The sequence below is a fragment of the Formica exsecta genome, unplaced genomic scaffold (genome assembly GCF_003651465.1).
Source record: "Formica exsecta isolate Colony F162 unplaced genomic scaffold, ASM365146v1 scaffold37, whole genome shotgun sequence".
Classification (NCBI taxonomy): Eukaryota; Metazoa; Arthropoda; class Insecta; order Hymenoptera; family Formicidae; genus Formica; species Formica exsecta.
Genome location: NW_021850941.1, coordinates 1,527,524 through 1,546,442, shown reverse-complemented (window position 1 = coordinate 1,546,442; position 18,919 = coordinate 1,527,524). Strand labels below are relative to the sequence as shown.

Sequence of the window (18,919 nt, the reverse complement as noted above, 5' to 3'; positions counted from 1 at the left end):
AAGACCGGGGCGGATTGACGCAAACGCGAGCAGACCAACTATTCACGCGATCAAGCAGAGCGAGAGAGAAAGAGAGTGTATGACGGAAGTATTTATATATTTTCCAGGCGCCTATGTCCCTGCCGCATCCTACAACGCTGACGTCGATACACGCGTCGCTGCCTCATTTTCTACCGTCGCCAGCACTGGCGTCACCGGTCGGGTCACCCTCGTCGCAACCGAACCTAGCTGTCAGCAATGCGCAGTGCTCCACCCTCTTCGTGGCGAACCTGGGCCAGTTTGTGTCCGAGCATGAACTAAAGGACATATTCAGCAGGTTAGACAAATCCTCTCTTCGTCCGTATCTTATTATTCCCTTAGTTGTAGTTATACGCGAGCAAAAACCGGATACGGTTGTATGTTCGCTTATCGATTTAGTATATTTATACATCGTACGGCCCACATATATATGATCGCCGAGAATCTAAAGACACTTTAGAACGTATCAAGATGCATTACATTGTCGTTTGACAAAAGTGTAAATGCATTGTGAAATAGATTTCTAAACATAATACGCAAGCCAAATTGGAGTATTTTTAATTTTGGAATAAAAAAAGTTTTCTTGTATTTAATGAAAAATTTGAATTAAATTGATGTAGAAAGCGATGGGTCTATAGATGCTCCTATGTCAAAATTATTCCTATGCTATCAAAATTTCTAGCGGAATCTCGATTTATACAGAGAATGCAATCTCAGGATATAAAATATTTAAAAACCAAATTATAATGAACAATAATGAATTTATATGTAAAAAATTAATTTTGTAAATTGCAACGAAAAAGATCAGATGCGAATATTTATAACAACAATCATAATAAACTGCTTTGAAAAGTCAAGTCATGTTTATGCATTTTGGCAGTATATGCGTGCTGAATGCAATACGGGTACCGATACACGTGGGTCTTGTCAGTGTACCACGTGGTGGTGATACCGCAATGTCATTGATCCAAAATATCTTTTTGCAATTTTCATGAATAAGCAGCAAGAATACGGCGGCTTATATATACATATATTCTAAATTTCCTGATAATATGTACATACATATTATAACGAAAATCTACAAATTATTGGATTCTTCATTTCTGGTATCTCTGGATCGAATCTTTGGATATTCTGGAATATTTAGATTCTTCTTTTCTTTAATTATATTGGAAGATCTAAAGATTTTTTGATCCTTGGATTTTTATTTACGCAAGTGCTAGAATCATGGAATTTTTAATATATCTAGTAATCGGATTTTTTAATACTCGTTTAACAAACAAACAAAAAATTCTAATTAACATTTTAAAATTAAAATCAAATCTTCGCAAATAAATTCCATAAACCAGAAACCAGAAATCGATATTTTGTATCTAACGTAAAGGCTTGTTATTAATGACTTGCGCTGTCGCATCGTTATGTAACTTTAGCAAGGATATATGCGTTCAAGGATTTATACGTTAGGTAAAAAATGCTGCTAAAAAAAGTGGAAAACACGAGCGTATGTCGATAATTCATAATATATGAAATTTTTATCATTTGAAAAATCTGCAAAATTTTAGTGTATTATTTAATTATTGTACTTTGCGCGATCTTGATTTGCGTGTATCACGAGCGAGGACCTTCGGGTCACAAGGATCGTGAAACGCAAAATCGTAGCTAAACACGGTAAACCGTTAATTACGGACGGAGATACACTCGCAATTAGACTACTTGCCTAAGTGCAACTTATCCAACAAACGGTGGAGTTAAAATATGTTATCCTGCCGGGCACTACAGTTGCGCTCGCGTAATAAATTATTTTCACGTGCCCCGTCATGCGGAACCTTCCCACGATCCTGAGTATGCCTCCGGTATGGTATTGTGAATCATTGCGTCGAGAATTACTCTTATGTCTATGTTAAACATTTGTGTTAAATCGATTACGCCGCAGCTAATATCCGCTGTTTCGCTGTATGTGAATACGTTTCTACGTGGGGATAGGAAAAATTGAAGCTCGTTCGTTGACCTTTGATTAATACTGTAAACTTTAATCACGTATTTGTAATCACAGTATTGCTAATAGTAATAATGCACAGTAATAATTGCTAATAAGAAGAGAAAATTGTGTAAATTGCGTAATATTGGGCAGGCAATATCGCAAAATTATATATGATATTGTTAAAATACTTTATATGATTGAATATTGAGAATAGTTGCTTTGGCATTTCTGGTGTCGATTACTATGGTGTCATCAGTTGGATTTTAAGAAGAATTTTTAATTAAAGATTGTAGAGAATTACGATATTACGCGCTTTTTATATAATTTATGATTTCGTGAAAATTAAATATCCCAAAATTTGAAGACCCAATAATTAACGATGCTGATAAAACATAAAAAGAATTATGCAATTTGAAAAAATATAATTATATAGTAATAATGTTATTATACTCTACATATGATTTGCAAGTATATAATTATATTGTAATAATATTATCTTACCTGAGTTATAAGTTGCAAATTATATTAAATTTTGCACAGATAATCGTCGAATATCTTTTTTGATGAATGAAAGTTTAACATTTCTTATATTTGACGAAACAATTCAATCAAAATTTTATTCAATTTAAGATAATTTAATAGTTGTTAAAATAAATCTTTTTGTTTTATGAATGATAATAATTAACCCATTAGCTATTAAATTTAGTTGGTATTTATATGCATTTATACGTATTTTAATTTTACGGCGCGAAGATATAAGATTAAGTTATTCGTTAATAATAATTTAATCGTTGCTCATTAATAACAATTTCCTTGACACAATATATGAATAGTAATCAGAAGACACACTCTACTCTTTCGAGTTTCGCCGCTGACGGAAGTCTGTACGCGACTGTCTTGCAAGTTCTGTCGCCAATAGAGAAGCCCTTCCCCTCCCGTATAATTAGCCCACGAAATCTCATTATTCCGCAAACCCCGGAGTTCTGCAGTATGAATTCGTAAGTGGGTGCCTGAGTTAATTACACGCGTTTGCACGTACGGGAGGCGCGCTGCGCATTCTGCAATTTTCGGTAGCTCGTGGGATTATTCGACGGAATTTCGTTGTCGGCAACGTGAGTATATTGTATTCGACGTATGTAATTCGACTATTGTTCTTGCACGGGTAATTATTGCTTGTTGGTAGGCTTGTATAAAAATATGTTTGCGGAGTTAACATTTCGTGACAATATATTTTTGAATATTGTTGAAGTTAAGTACATTAAATAATTAATAATTAATTAAAAATAATTAAGTAATAATAGATCATGTACAACGCGATTTTATATTTTACTATCTATTTATGTTTTAATATTTCTGGATTCCTTAATTTATGATTTTTTAATTTTTCTTATTTTCTTTTAGTTTTAATTTTTTTTGTAACATCTTCAAAATATTTTTAGCGCGTTACTGATCTTAATTCATTGTATATATATAATTATTACAATAATTAATCTTAAACCTATATATTTATGTTAGTTACAAAGTTTATAATTACAATAATTAATCTTTAATCTTAAATCTATATATTTAATCTTAAAGTTTGATAGATTACACACATATGTTTTTTTCTAATTTTTTCTAAGAAACCAATTTGAAATATTTATTAAAAAATATACTATCGTAAAAATGGGAGGGGGGCGGAGAGGGTATTCAGGAGAGTTACATACATCTATGAATTGATGGAGCTACAAGTCTATATGTACATGTTCGTAAATTTGTGTATGCATCAGTCTCTGAATTTGCGAATTATTTATGTTTATTCTCGCTGTGGATCTGCGATCAGTTAAGTAAACGCATTCGGTCAATATAACCATAGTAATCGACGCTGAAGGTAAACGACGAGGCATCTGCACCTAAATTTCATCGCTCTGCCTGGAGCGCGATGATGTTGAGATTGTGCAAGTCCGTCGTGAACGCCGAAAGCTTTGTAACTAACAGCACCGCCTCCAAACATCACCGACATCCGCTAATCATTTGCCACCGTCGTAGATCGTAGGCATATAGGACGCACCTGTACTAGTACCCGTACCAATACCATGCGACTAGTGTCGTTTACTAATTGACGGTGTGCCGAACACAATTGCACGGAGGGTAATATCTCGATGTCGCGAACAATTGGTCTAATCGCGGATTTGCAACTGTTAATTTAATCCGGAAGGATCACGACAGTAGGAGCAACCCTTGTAATGCTTCAAAATAGAAAAGGGGAACATTCTTGATAATCTCATATTATTATGTGATATAAAATAAATAGTATATTATATTAACAGATGTGATAATACTAGAATATTATGTGCAGATTTGTCTCTTTTTGATGTGATGCTTTATGATTTATATTTCCTAAATAATATTAATAATAGATATTTCAAAAAATAAAACTTTATTTTGTGCAAATTACGTAGAGAAATTATTTTATTATTTAATTTTGACTTAACTTTTATATCATATAATACAATTATATAAAAATATATGTAATATATTAAATTTCTATTTTAATATATTAAATAATTATTCGCACATATATGTCGAAGAAAATGATTCATAGGTGCTAACGATTTGAATATGATCCTGAATTTGTGTCGCATCCCCTCCGTGTAATCACCCTATATCGGCACCGCCTAACACCACCGACATCATTGACAACCATCATTGGCAAGCAATAACCAAGACCCCTGTTAAACCCTTAACCCCCCCCCCCCTCTTACCAGAGTACTGTCTTTACGACTAACTAGAGCACGTATTGTACGCTTCTCTTATTTGTGCACAGTTTTCCTGGTTTCTCCCGGCTTCGTATGCACACGAAGGGAGGGTCGCCAGTAGCCTTTGTCGAATACCAAGACGTTCGCTACGCGGCCCAGGCGATGGCCACTCTCCAAGGGTCCTTTCTCCTCTCCTCCGACCGGGGAGCGATACGAATCGAATATGCAAAGTCAAAAATGGCCGAGGTGGGCTTTACAAATCTCTGGATCGAAGTAGGTTCCACTTTATGCTACAATAGACCGCTGCGAAGGACGTCAGAGAGGGGCGGCTCTATTGGAGATAGGCGAGGTTTCGCGTACTAGGTCCTCAGTGAAATTCACGGTGTTTATCTTTCCTGTGTCTATGTAGGGCGAAGACGATGGTTCCGAGAAAGATCTTGGCATGCGCGAGGTACTTTAGAAATGCGAAAGCGTTTCTTGCGTATATTGCACATGTCGAGAGCCTTGATGAAGAGAGCGCTTGTTGCGGTCAAGCGTGGAGCTTGCGTACTCAAGGCCTTCGAACATCCAGAGTCCTCGCTTGCGCGCCTAAGCCCTTAGCACGAGTGTTTACTGTGGTCTAGCACAAGACCCTTGCACATATGCGAGGTTCTGGGTGGTCGCTTAGTTCGTCCTATAATAGAGCCGCCTCTGCAAAGATGCGATCAACGATGAATACGTAGAGCTGTGCTATCGTCGACATTTCATATTCGCTCACTTTCTTTCGGCATATTAATAATAGTCATTACTATCGTACTGAACATTTAAAATGCTTTTCAAAAAAGATACTTTACAACGTTTTCTTGATATAAGGAAACGGAATTTTTTCTTTTTGGAAAAAAGATACATACTGCCAAATTTATGATCTTGCTCAAATAATATATAAAATTATAATTTGTAATAATATAAAAGATATTATCACATTTTATAATAATCTGTATACGTAAACTTGGTTTGATATTAAATTTGCTTTACAATAGCGTTTACAATTTGCTTTTTATTGAAACTCTGAACACAGCTATGCGTTTTTGATGGAAAAACTGGTATAACTTCGGTGACATTAGAATTCGATGCTATAGATACAGGAAAATGATAATCATATTTATGGAACTGTATAAAAAATTCTGAGCAAAAATATATTTTTCTGTATCTATAGCATCAAAGATCGATGATCGATGTCATTGAAATGATATATCAATCTCGACCCTTGCTTTTATTGCCGAAATGCGTTAGGCTCAGTGGAATCGATCCTGGATCATTATTCAATCTAATTTGCGCGGTTTCGCCTATTGAAAGCATTCGCGTCTCGAGGCAATAGAGACAGGCACTTTGAAAGCCAATTAAATTCGATCGAAAGACCAACTACGGCTGTCCTGCTGGAGGATTTGCATTTGAACGGCGAATGGACATTTGCGTATCAGTGTCAATGGCCAATCGTCAATTATACGTCTGTTAATCGTCTACTGATTGCGCGAAAATAAAAGTTATGACTCCGCTCTTTTTCCTTTTTTTATATCTTTTTTTTATCGCTCGATTCACATGCGTTTCTATGATCGGGATATTTGATTTTCATTAATTCTTCGAGTTATTTTTACTTTTTTTTACAAAATTTGATTCTTTTTTCATTTTTTGCACTATTCCAAACAAAGGCTGAAATCGCTGTAATTTCGAAGAGTTCAGATCTTACGATGTTACAGACAGATAAAGAAATGACCTCTCGATATATATATCTCACAATGGAAACGCGATATTTGATAGTAAGGGTTAAAGTAGGTTTTCCATATCTAATATTGAAGATTGAACTCGTCTAAATTGCATTATTTCAATCTTAAATTCTTTCTTTTTCTTATTATATTCCTTCTTTATTGATGTGCCTGTTCGTTGAGCTGCTTGTTCTTACATAATTTCCTTTATATGAAATCCTCCTTTCTATCCTATATGTTGATTTTTGCTGTATTAAATCTATTATTTTACGACTGTATCATATAGACGCGTCGAGCACTATGCACTTGTAGCAATGTATATTAATTGGCTGTAATAACGCTTGGGGAAAAAATTGGATATGTAAAATATTAGAATTAATTGTATTGAAAGTAAATTTTTATTAATGATTAAGATTTGTGATGAGATTTTTAATTCTTTTTGTATTTAATATTTTTTAAAGTTTTATATATTTTCAAAATTTAGTTGAAGTATAACTGTTGCACTATTCCAAACAAAGGCTGAAATCGCTGTAATTTCGAAGAGTTCAGATCTTACGATGTTACAGACAGATAAAGAAATGACCTCTCGATATATATATCTCACAATGGAAACGCGATATTTGATAGTAAGGGTTAAAGTAGGTTTTCCATATCTAATATTGAAGATTGAACTCGTCTAAATTGCATTATTTCAATCTTAAATTCTTTCTTTTTCTTATTATATTCCTTCTTTATTGATGTGCCTGTTCGTTGAGCTGCTTGTTCTTACATAATTTCCTTTATATGAAATCCTCCTTTCTATCCTATATGTTGATTTTTGCTGTATTAAATCTATTATTTTACGACTGTATCATATAGACGCGTCGAGCACTATGCACTTGTAGCAATGTATATTAATTGGCTGTAATAACGCTTGGGGAAAAAATTGGATATGTAAAATATTAGAATTAATTGTATTGAAAGTAAATTTTTATTAATGATTAAGATTTGTGATGAGATTTTTAATTCTTTTTGTATTTAATATTTTTTAAAGTTTTATATATTTTCAAAATTTAGTTGAAGTATAACTGTTTCTATTTTTACATTGTAAGAAAAACATACTTTTCTCTTATTTTGTAAATGTAGAAAATTATTTTAAAATATATAAAAATTAAAAAAGAATTGATACGCGTTAATTTTATTTTTTGGCTTAACTCCGATCGCAGTTCAAACAAAATTAATTTTAAGAATTATAATAAGAAGTTAAGATAAAAAAGAAAAAAGTCAAACACAAACGATGATTCTGAGATTCCGCTTTTAATCAAGATCGTATTTTCGCTGATAAAGGAAAATTCGTCGGACATTTAAGGATCGATCTTACTTGCGTAATTTAAGGGCTGAACTAAGTTTAACTTGCAGGTTATCCAATCGTTAAAAGGATTGAATTAATTAATTAGCTAAATAATTAAACTACGTTAAATGAAGTTGGCAGAGTTGTTCGTTTGACCGAAATATAGTAGTAATAATATTTCGGTGAAGCACATGAGACAACCATGATATTCGTGTATGATATTTGATGTATAATACACAAGCTAAGAAAACAATTTTGCATCATCTTCCAGTTAAAAAAAAGATAATCATTCAAAACGAAAGAGATTTCAAGAATCTAGTATGCAATGTTTTGTATCAGTTTTTTGATTCAGTCGTATTAATAATTTGAATAAAATAAGTTACCGATTTAGCGATTTGCTATCTTTTTTTAATTATGATCTCTTCTTATAGTCTTAGAGAAAAAAATTAATAATAATTACACGATAATTTTGATATAATTAATTCACAGATATGAAGGAATACATTTTTGAAATATGAACTGAGGAATTCTAGAGAGTCGGAGGATTTAATAATCCACTTGAAATCGTCCGAAAATGGATTCGTATCGAGGCAAAAGTGTGTCACCTAAAATTGATCGGCGGCAAAAAAAGAGCGCTCCAGATCGCCCGACCTTACCCTTTGAACTCGATGGATCGATACTGTTCGCTTGCGGTTACGATCGTGTCGCAACTTGTTTATTCATACGTGATGCCGAAAAGTTGCGATTGGTCACGCTATAAATGAAGTTGCAACCACGGATCGATCTTCCCATTTTCAAATTAAACGATCGATACGGTCCGCTTGGGGCTGGGCACGGCTGAACACGTCATCGTTAATTCACGTTTTATGAAGATGTCTGGCATCGCATCGTCCACCTGGTATAGAACATTCGATGAATTAAAATACTTGCTCTTTTTCCCAAGAACACATCCAGTGTCTTCCTATAAATATAAAGTCATATATTAAAATATTCTTTCTTTTGAGTATATTTAAATATATTATATTTTTTTAACTTTCTATTGAATATACATATATACGATATATTATGATTTCTCTTTTATATATACGTAAAGACATAATATTTCGGTGAAGCACATGAGACAACCATGATATTCGTGTATGATATTTGATGTATAATACACAAGCTAAGAAAACAATTTTGCATCATCTTCCAGTTAAAAAAAAGATAATCATTCAAAACGAAAGAGATTTCAAGAATCTAGTATGCAATGTTTTGTATCAGTTTTTTGATTCAGTCGTATTAATAATTTGAATAAAATAAGTTACCGATTTAGCGATTTGCTATCTTTTTTTAATTATGATCTCTTCTTATAGTCTTAGAGAAAAAAATTAATAATAATTACACGATAATTTTGATATAATTAATTCACAGATATGAAGGAATACATTTTTGAAATATGAACTGAGGAATTCTAGAGAGTCGGAGGATTTAATAATCCACTTGAAATCGTCCGAAAATGGATTCGTATCGAGGCAAAAGTGTGTCACCTAAAATTGATCGGCGGCAAAAAAAGAGCGCTCCAGATCGCCCGACCTTACCCTTTGAACTCGATGGATCGATACTGTTCGCTTGCGGTTACGATCGTGTCGCAACTTGTTTATTCATACGTGATGCCGAAAAGTTGCGATTGGTCACGCTATAAATGAAGTTGCAACCACGGATCGATCTTCCCATTTTCAAATTAAACGATCGATACGGTCCGCTTGGGGCTGGGCACGGCTGAACACGTCATCGTTAATTCACGTTTTATGAAGATGTCTGGCATCGCATCGTCCACCTGGTATAGAACATTCGATGAATTAAAATACTTGCTCTTTTTCCCAAGAACACATCCAGTGTCTTCCTATAAATATAAAGTCATATATTAAAATATTCTTTCTTTTGAGTATATTTAAATATATTATATTTTTTTAACTTTCTATTGAATATACATATATACGATATATTATGATTTCTCTTTTATATATACGTAAAGACATTTTGACAATATTAGAACATTATGAGAAAATATTGTCACAAGGTTTATGTTATCTTGTTTTCTTATTCATGTCGTTTTGAATCCGCTATGGTATGCAAATATATTTTATTCATAAAATCTCTGTTTGTTCCCGCGGGACTTCTTTTCCAAGACAGAACAAAATTCAATCTATCCATCTGCATCCCCACATCTCGCTTCCCCTATATTGTACTTTTCTTCTGTCGGACGTGTGTGCACCCCTTCGTCGACTGAGAGCTTTGAACAGACCGTGAAAGAGCGCTTTTCAGCATAGTCACGTCCTAATGAGGTACGCAAATTACTCAATGGCAAGACGTCGCTTCTTTAGCTTCACGCGGACGCTCTTTATTCGGTAACAAGACAAATGTAGGTTGTTCTTTCATCCTCGGTCTGGTACTCAACCGAGTCTTTCTTCAAACTGTCACCATGTGTGACTTATTGAGCATCAGAGGATTAAAAAATCCGTTATGAGTGGCTGTCAGACTTTTGGACCTTGAGCCTACGCGCCTTTAGACATTTGTATACTTCAATTCATGAATGTTCAAAGCTTAACTTCTCTAGGAATTTTTAATTTTTAGAATCATTAAATTTCTATTGTATTTTTATTATATTTTTTCGCGTTTTATTTGTATGTGAGTATTAAGGATGTCTCTTACTGTATAATAGTGAGAAAATTACCGCATTCTCGGAATGATTAATTTAGTCTAGAAGAATTTTCGTATTAATGATGAATACGTGCGTGATCTCGCTATATGTCTTACGCGTTTTGAAAGTGCTGTATCATGAATCGTCCTAATCGCTTGTATCGATTTTTCAGGGATCCAAGAGACAAGAAAACGGCCAACCTTAAGATCGATATCAACGGTATGTAAAGAGGTGGAGGATCAGCCGGTACGAGGAGATGGCCAGATGCGCTCTCGTCGGATAGGACATCAATCAGAAAATTAAACACGAGGAAGAACCACACAGGAAGATGTACAATATTTGAATAGCCGACGTATCGGCGAGAGATCGCGAAGAACGAAACGTTGCAAACGCGGGAGCACATAGACGTATACACATATGAATACACTCGAGAAAAAAAAAGAGAAAGAGGAGAGACGTAGAAATTGTGAACGTGGGTAGAAGAGCAAAAGATTTTCGATCGATCTTCCGTCGGAAGGGACACAGCAAATATATTGGTAGGCAAATTCTCTGTAAATTCTTCAACATTGCAGAACGGAGGCGTGTTGGTTCGCGCGACTCTAGCGGGGGGCCCAATATATAATCACGTAATATTCCTAGGTATATATATTTTTTAACGAACTTAACTTATCGATTCGCGTATTTACCTTTTCCTACTATTTATTTTCACCGTGTCTTTAATCGCGATCGGACGACGACGAAGCGAGAGAAAAAGATGGTAGCTGGGATTATAGCAAGGGAGGAATGGAACAGAAAAAAAGCAGAAGAGCGAAGCAAAGCGAAGCGAGGAAGCGGATTTCGTTTCTTGTATACATATGTAAAGAGAGAAGGCACTCTTCGACACTCACGCTTACCGCGATGTTTGTTTACATACATACACACACATACATTCGACGAACGCAGAAATTTTTTCAGATACACGACGACGCCATTCCGGGATTTAAAAACTTTACATTTAATGATTACTCTTATTATTTTGAAGAGAAAAAGTCTAAAAAATTTATTAAATACATATCGAGCTCGAGCTTTCTAAATTATGCATATCATCGAGGAAATAATTTCATAAGACTCGAATAAGAAATTAACTCAATGATTGATGCGGATTGGCGGCTCCAACACAAAATTGCATATTCCACACACTAAAACGAAACAAGTGAGGCGAAGACGAGTACATCAAGCTTAATACCAAAGGTGCCCTAAGAAGCGTGTATTTATGTTTTATCATCGGCGTGTCGCGCGAAGCACGAACGCGCGTACTTTTAACTATTGTATCTTGTTAAGAAAAGTCTAGTGTTCTAGACGAGGATGAGAATAAAGGGAGTGAGAGAGTGTGTGTGTGAGAGAGAGTGAGAGAGAATGCGAGAAAGAAAGACAAATAAAATTCGATTTAGTTTGCATTAATTATTAGATGAGAAAATCCGAGCAAAAGTGCAAGTGAGAAAGTACGAATAAAAGTGCGAATGCGAAAAAATGTGCATGACAACAGAAAGAGAGAGAAAAAGAACAACTACATCGAGAGAATGAATGCTAACAATGAGAGAATATGATATAATTAATAATCTCTTATATATATATACATAACGAACGCGAACATATCATAGGGTTAAGTCTGTAGACGAGAATTACAGAAGGATCGAGAAGAAAACTTGAACAACCATCTGCCTTTCCGTAAGGCGAAAAAATGAGGAGAAAGAGAGCGGAAGAAAGGAGGATGATAGTGGAGGTGGTGTGCCCCGCGTGTTGGAAACGGCGGCCAACTCGGCACGTAATTTGCCCAAGTGCCTTCCTGTTGGTCGAGTCACAAGCTGTAATCGGTAGCGCGTTTACGTACATAGGTCTTGTCTTGATTTTTCAAGCTCCCAAAGAGAGAAACTCCCGGCGCTTCTCTATACATGTACATGCAACCGTATCTGAAATATGTCCCCTCAATTCACCATTCTGTCACCTTGCCGTACTCTCCTTTCTCTAGCCCTCTTCCCGTCTTACTTTCTCGACGGCGGAAGGCTGCAAAGAGGGTGCATTCAAGACCCCGTAATGATTCGAGGATCAAAGGTGGGTCTTTAGCGAAGCTTTGAGCAAAACGCGTTTCCCGAAATGATTGAACGCACTCGTGAAAATCTGTAATGGCCGTCGTAGCTGATAGTAATTTATCTTTGGCATAGTTGAAAGTTTCTCTTCGGGAGTCTGTTGTATTTGCTATTGTGACTCGTATTATAACTCTATAATGATTAGTTGCAGTATTCTCTTATATAAAGTGCATGTATAAGTATATTTAAAAATTTTAATCATATTATTATTTAATTTTAATGCAGAATCTTAATAGGTTTACGATCTTACAAGTATTACGATTATGTTTGTATTAATTATTATGAGATTATATCTCTTGATAAATAGCCGTAACGAAGATTGTAAAAGCAGCTTTCAGTAATCTTACGCAGATGACTTTCCGCCGACGAGTCCTTGAGTTTCACAGTCAATCCTTCTATTCTCCGTTGTATCACTGGGCATTTATTACATGCAATTAATGAGAATGAAAGTAACTTAAAAATTAAAAGTAGCCGCCGATTAACAGTGGACTATGTCGATAATAGTGATCATTTACCGGCGCGCTCGGGCGAACTGATCGGTCGTCACTGATCGTCTATCATCGTCATCATCGATTGTCAAGTCACGATCGCGCCAGCACGTTCTTTATTTTTCTACGGAAAGCGACTGGAATGCACCATGTTAGAAATATCACTCTGCGATACTGGGACTTGACGTGAACACACGAAATATACACGCGTGAGGAAGAAGAAAATAACGTGATAAAATAGAATGACATTATTGTCAGATGAATGTTTGAATTTCCGCTTTAACCCTTTGTACTCTTACTTGTGTGATTTCTACTTATATATCAACGTAGATTGTCAGATAGAAGAGGGTTATTTTGTGTGTAATGTTACGCGTATTTTGGATTTAACACTATAGTCAACTAACAAGCCACTGCGACGTAAAATGTGATTTACAAAACTTTAGAAAGTCTAATCTAAGTTGTAATTGAATCGAGGCCTTACATTTATAATTCGAGAAGCAGTGAAACGGACTGAGATTTACATTTTTTCTCACGCGAAAGAACATCGAGATGGTATCGCAAGTATATAAAAAGAAATGATTACTCAATCATCACGTTAATTAAATAATAAAAATAAAAATTCGCGTATTATTGGGGATAAAATAACTTTTATATGTATTAGAACAGATTTACACATGGTTGGCCTTTTTATTTGAAAAATATCACGATGCTCTCATTACGGATATTTTGCAATTAAAAAAAAAAGCATAAGTTACATCTGAGTGCAAAGGGTTAATAGAATACAAAAAAAAGAAAAAAAAAATATCAAGGATAAGAAGAGACTTATTAAGGGTTTCAAATCTGTCGAGAACGGAAGAGAAGAAATAGGAAAAGTTTCTAAATAGCGAAAGAAAGATAGCGATAAAAGTATACACGAGATAAGTTTGGATAACGCGGCCGTGATCGCTCGATTATCGCGATCGCGAAGGATGATCGTCGATCTTGCGAAAATGCGGCGCGGCAAACGTATTATTCGGTGTATTCAATGGCTCGTTATTTTATAATTAGCCGTTCAGAGGCGGATTCGTTGTCATCGGAATCGATGAATCGAGAATTAGATTGAATTTTAAAGTGCTTTACAAAAGTGAACTAACACATATCAGTAGGCAGTATGCTATTATTACATTAACATAGAGTGGTAATTGCGTAAGAATATTAGAAGTTAATATAAATTATGAAGAAGTATATATATATATATATACATATATCTACAGATAGATATATATATAAATAAAGAAAAAAATTATATATAAAAATTGCGCGACGTCATGTTAAAGTACAGGGGGCGAGAAGTACATGTCAATCAGATATTTTGTACCGTCTCTAGAAGAAATTATTCTAGCGAGCCCGTTTAATTTCCTTTTTATATACGTGTATATATACACACACATATGTGTATAGACATATACATATACATATACAATGGAACATACACATATCGTTGAAGCGAATCATGCGTAACGCACTAAATGCGATCGTGATCGGGACCCTCAAAAACATTTGGACCGCATTTTTTATTCTGGAACAAAAGTATTGTTTATCCTTTAATAAAAACTCGAAAAGAAGTCGTACAAATGATATTTAACAAATAAGGTGTAAATGGATAATTATTTGTTTTATTATAAATTGGTGAAGATATAGAAAAAAAAGAGGGAAAAGAGTAAAAAATAAATATATTAATATATGATTTGAATTTGTACTACATCTATAAATGTATTATTTTTATGGGCGATTAATTTTTTTTGATAAATATAAGATGTCTCAAATGTTTCAAAAATTACAAGAAACACTTGCAGCTTAGATTATTCAAAGGATGAAACAATCTTGAATCACAATCGATTGTACAACTTTTTTTTTCAAAAAGGCACGCTCTCGTTGTCGAACTATCGATGTGCATAATTAATCTATAAATTTACTCCGGCAAATTACAACTCAATTGGTTTTTGCATGCTGAAAACAGTTTAAAGTTTAATTCACGATAAGGGGGCTCAGCGTAAGCCCGCGTAAAGCTAATCGAAAAATAAAGCAAGATCCGAAAACGCGAGATCACCAAAGATGGCACTGTATCGATCCAAAGATTACCAATAGACCTCACAAAGACTATATCATGCTGTGAAACAACGTGTGCACCACTCGATGTTAGATCAGACCGTAATGATATCGCCAGAGAAGATCGAGACGGGCGTACAAATCACGCGGAAATATATTTCTACCTTTGCTTTTTGATTTTTTCACATAGATCCCGATTCCGTCCTCGGGAAGATCTTGCGATAAGATTGAACCTCGAGATCCTAAAATTTGGATATCACTGCAAAATTATTCAAAAGTCATATAACTCTCACCTTTATTCAATGTCGCGTTTAACATTAAACATTTGATTTTTAGTGTTATAATTAAATTGATTGTGAGATAAAAAACTGGTAATTAATTTTGTCTGTAAATGCGCAAAACAGTGATAAAGAAAGATCAATGACGTTCCGATTGTCAAAGATCGTCTATAATAATTTAAAACTGCGACAAATCATTATTAGTTTTTCCGATGCAAAAAAAAAACTTAAAAATAATGCGATGAGAAAACTATGTTATATTTAGTAACAACTTATTGTGTGTGAATATTATCTTTATTTATTGTAAAAAATACAAACCGCGTGTATCAGACTTACAGGCATTGAAAAAGGGATACGTACCTTATTATATTACATATACAAATACACACATTTAGAACAACCAGAATTAACGCTGCTTCGAGCTGCTTCAATACTGACCAAACATTGAAAGTATAATTATTAGTAGTATTGAGACACCAAAAAAAAAAAAAAATGAAAGTGAAAGAGTGAGAGAGCATGAGGAGAGGCATAAACACAATACATATCAATTTTCTAACTCGCTCGCGTAAATTGCGAAGCAGATTTGCCGGATAACGGGTAAAGCTTCGCACCGATCAGTGATAAGCGTTAAAGGGAGAAGGAAGTTTATTACATTCCGAACAAATGATCTGATAAGGAAAGATGTGAAGTATGATAGTCTAAAAAAGACTTTCCTATTTGAATATGGTTTTATTTAATTTAATGGACTTAAGCGGTCGCGCGTGAACGTATACATCGTTCTAGAGTGGCGAATATTATATAGTACGTCGCGATGTTTTTCGGGATTTTATAAAGCGATCGCGAATAGTAGATAGTTAAGTAACCGTAGACTGTTCTACATAGCTGTTAATCGTAATATCACACGCGCTTTCTGTGGTATTTAGTTGATTCTGTCATTGATGTTACATCCGTCTGACGACGCGCGACGTAAGTAAAGACGAAGCTAGACAAATATACATATATGCCGTGGACTTCGATATCTTGGAGGGCAACTGCGATCTGACATCTGCAATTTCACTCATTAGAAAGCGTATATATATATATATATATATATATTACGTAGAAAGATATCGCCTACACATAGATGTGAATTATCGTTATTTACGCGCAAACATGTCCAACATCGATATCGTCGCAGTAGTTGTAAGCGATACTCGTCGGTCCAGCGGAGCGAGTAGGTGTTAATAAACGCGCGACACTCTCCTGCTTTTATCTGCCTCTCATTAAACGCTGGCGCACGATGACTCGCGCTTAATTGCGCGAGTCTACTCAAATTGTTCGCATCATCATTAGGGCGGCCGGGCAATTACTCGGGGAGATCGTTAACCGCGCCTATATACCGGGCCCCGATCTCCGAACGCGTTTCTGGCTTATATATGAAAACCATTATACTTTATTATATAATGGAATCACATTGAATATATATCTAGGTATATATCTGGTAAAAATATGATGTCTCTTCGAGAAGCCAACAGCCGAGATTAAAGTAATCCGTGGTATTTTATCTGAAAGTATATAATTCGAGAGTAACCGAGTGACTCGGCGACGCACGTACGTGCAAGATCGAGAGAGTATAGTCAATTTGTATATTGCAATTGTCGCAGCCTGATGGCGAACTTGATTTGTTATTTAGCGAAAATATGACTGGCTTGTAAATTTTCTTATTAAAGCCGTTATATTTGGATAACCCACGTGTGTGTGATTATATCGTATGCATATCAAGTTGATTAGCGTGGGGAGATCCTTTACACATGAATGTCGCCTATGCAAACTATCGACGCCATTTTCGCGCGATGCATTGAAATGGCTGTAAAAATTATTAACAATTGGAATTCTAAAAACCAAATAAAGAACTTAAATTTGGAGCTAAATGCGTTAACTGTGTTAAATAAACGTACTTTCTAAAACAGTATAAAAAGATGATATGGCTTGAAAGAAAGCTAAATATTTAATAAAAAGTTAACATAAAGTTAAACAAATATAATTGTAAAAAACAATCTCTGTTAATTAAGTTTTGAATGTGGCGCATTCGTTAGTTTTTTTTTATTATGATTGTTATCGCTTATTTATGAAACTGTTAAAAAAATCGGTATTATAATAGCTTTTTAGCTTTTACCTTAAAAATTGAATTTTTGAGCTTTAAATTTGAATATCTTCTTTTGAAGACTTAAATTTTTTCCCGAAAAAGTTGAGAATTAGCTTTATCCATCGTTCGGCATCCTCGCCTTGATCCTCTAAATTCGAAAATCCGCGCAATATTTCGATGCATTCTTCTTTACGAGACGAATTTTCTTCGAGATTCTTTTTCAAGTATCTTTTATTCGATGTAAGATTATTCGACTATTTATTATTTATGCGACACAGAAACAATCCCAAAGAATGAAAGATGCTATTTTGCGCTTTTATATGAAAGTATTCCCGCGATTATTATAATTATTGTTGGAGAGAATCGAAAATCGGCAAATAGTCAGCCCCTGACATTATTGTCAATTGTGAATCTCTTTTCTCGTGCACACGAATTGTAATGAAATCGCACGAGACACCACAATCCATACATTGTTATGATGTTCTCATCAACATAGATTAAATTGGGTGTTCAATCGCATAAACTAATCATGAATAGGAAAAGAAATATTACTTACCATATACAATTTTCCACATATACATATCGATCCCTAAAAAGAAGATTTCATATCAAGCATTGTCAGAATATATTTCGATATTACCATAAATTGCAGAACGCATAAGCGCAACCGTACACATATCTGACATGCGGTATGCATTTTCTACAAACACGTTGATATTCTTGACTTAAATTTAAATGATTGGATGATTCTATGCCACGGTGAATTGTAGCAAATTATTTATTTCTATGATTCATCTCTATTATCATTATTATATTGCTCGATACATTTTTTCATTTCTTTCTTTTTCTAGAAACATAATCTCACTTATAATATCTTTTACCAATTTTATAGTACAAAATATATATTATTTATTTTGTTATTGTTGAATTTTTTTTTGCGAGAATCTTGATCACTATGGCATAATTCCATCCAGTCATCGGCAGCCTTTACACCCGTCCAAGCTGCGATCGCAAGATCGATTCACAACGACAACTGCGTATCGAGATCACAAATTCGAAGGGAGGTTGTGCACAAAAGTGAGCAAGAGGGGGGAAAGAGCGCCCAGAAAAGAGATTTCAAAGATCGGATATCGAAGTACGTACTTATCTAGAAGATCGTTCAAAATGAGAAGAGTCGGGATTTAGTTGCTTAGTTAATTATTTGCGCGACTGTGTATATGTATGTATGTTTGTATGTACGTGTGTCTGTGTGTGTGTTTGCATGGGCGAATCTGTTTACGAAATGGAGCTCTTTATAGACAGTAATATGGAGGAATGTCTAC

General features: G+C 34.6%; 1 protein-coding gene across 7 annotated transcripts in view; it reads left to right on the top strand.

Moving 5' to 3' along the window:
* Positions 1-15,965, top strand: part of LOC115239303 (protein couch potato-like) — a 98,323-nt gene extending 82,358 nt beyond the window's left edge. For 6 of the 7 annotated variants that reach the window (XM_029813770.1, XM_029813769.1, XM_029813768.1 and 3 more), the window contains 3 exons: positions 108-316; positions 4,806-5,010; positions 10,665-15,965. In XM_029813770.1, the coding sequence (XP_029669630.1) occupies positions 108-316; positions 4,806-5,010; positions 10,665-10,697 (447 nt within the window). In that variant the 3' untranslated portion in view covers positions 10,698-15,965. The remainder of the gene's footprint in view (positions 1-107; positions 317-4,805; positions 5,011-10,664) is intronic. The other variant, XM_029813773.1, reaches the window with a different exon arrangement.
* Positions 15,966-18,919: the final 2,954 nt, after the last annotated feature.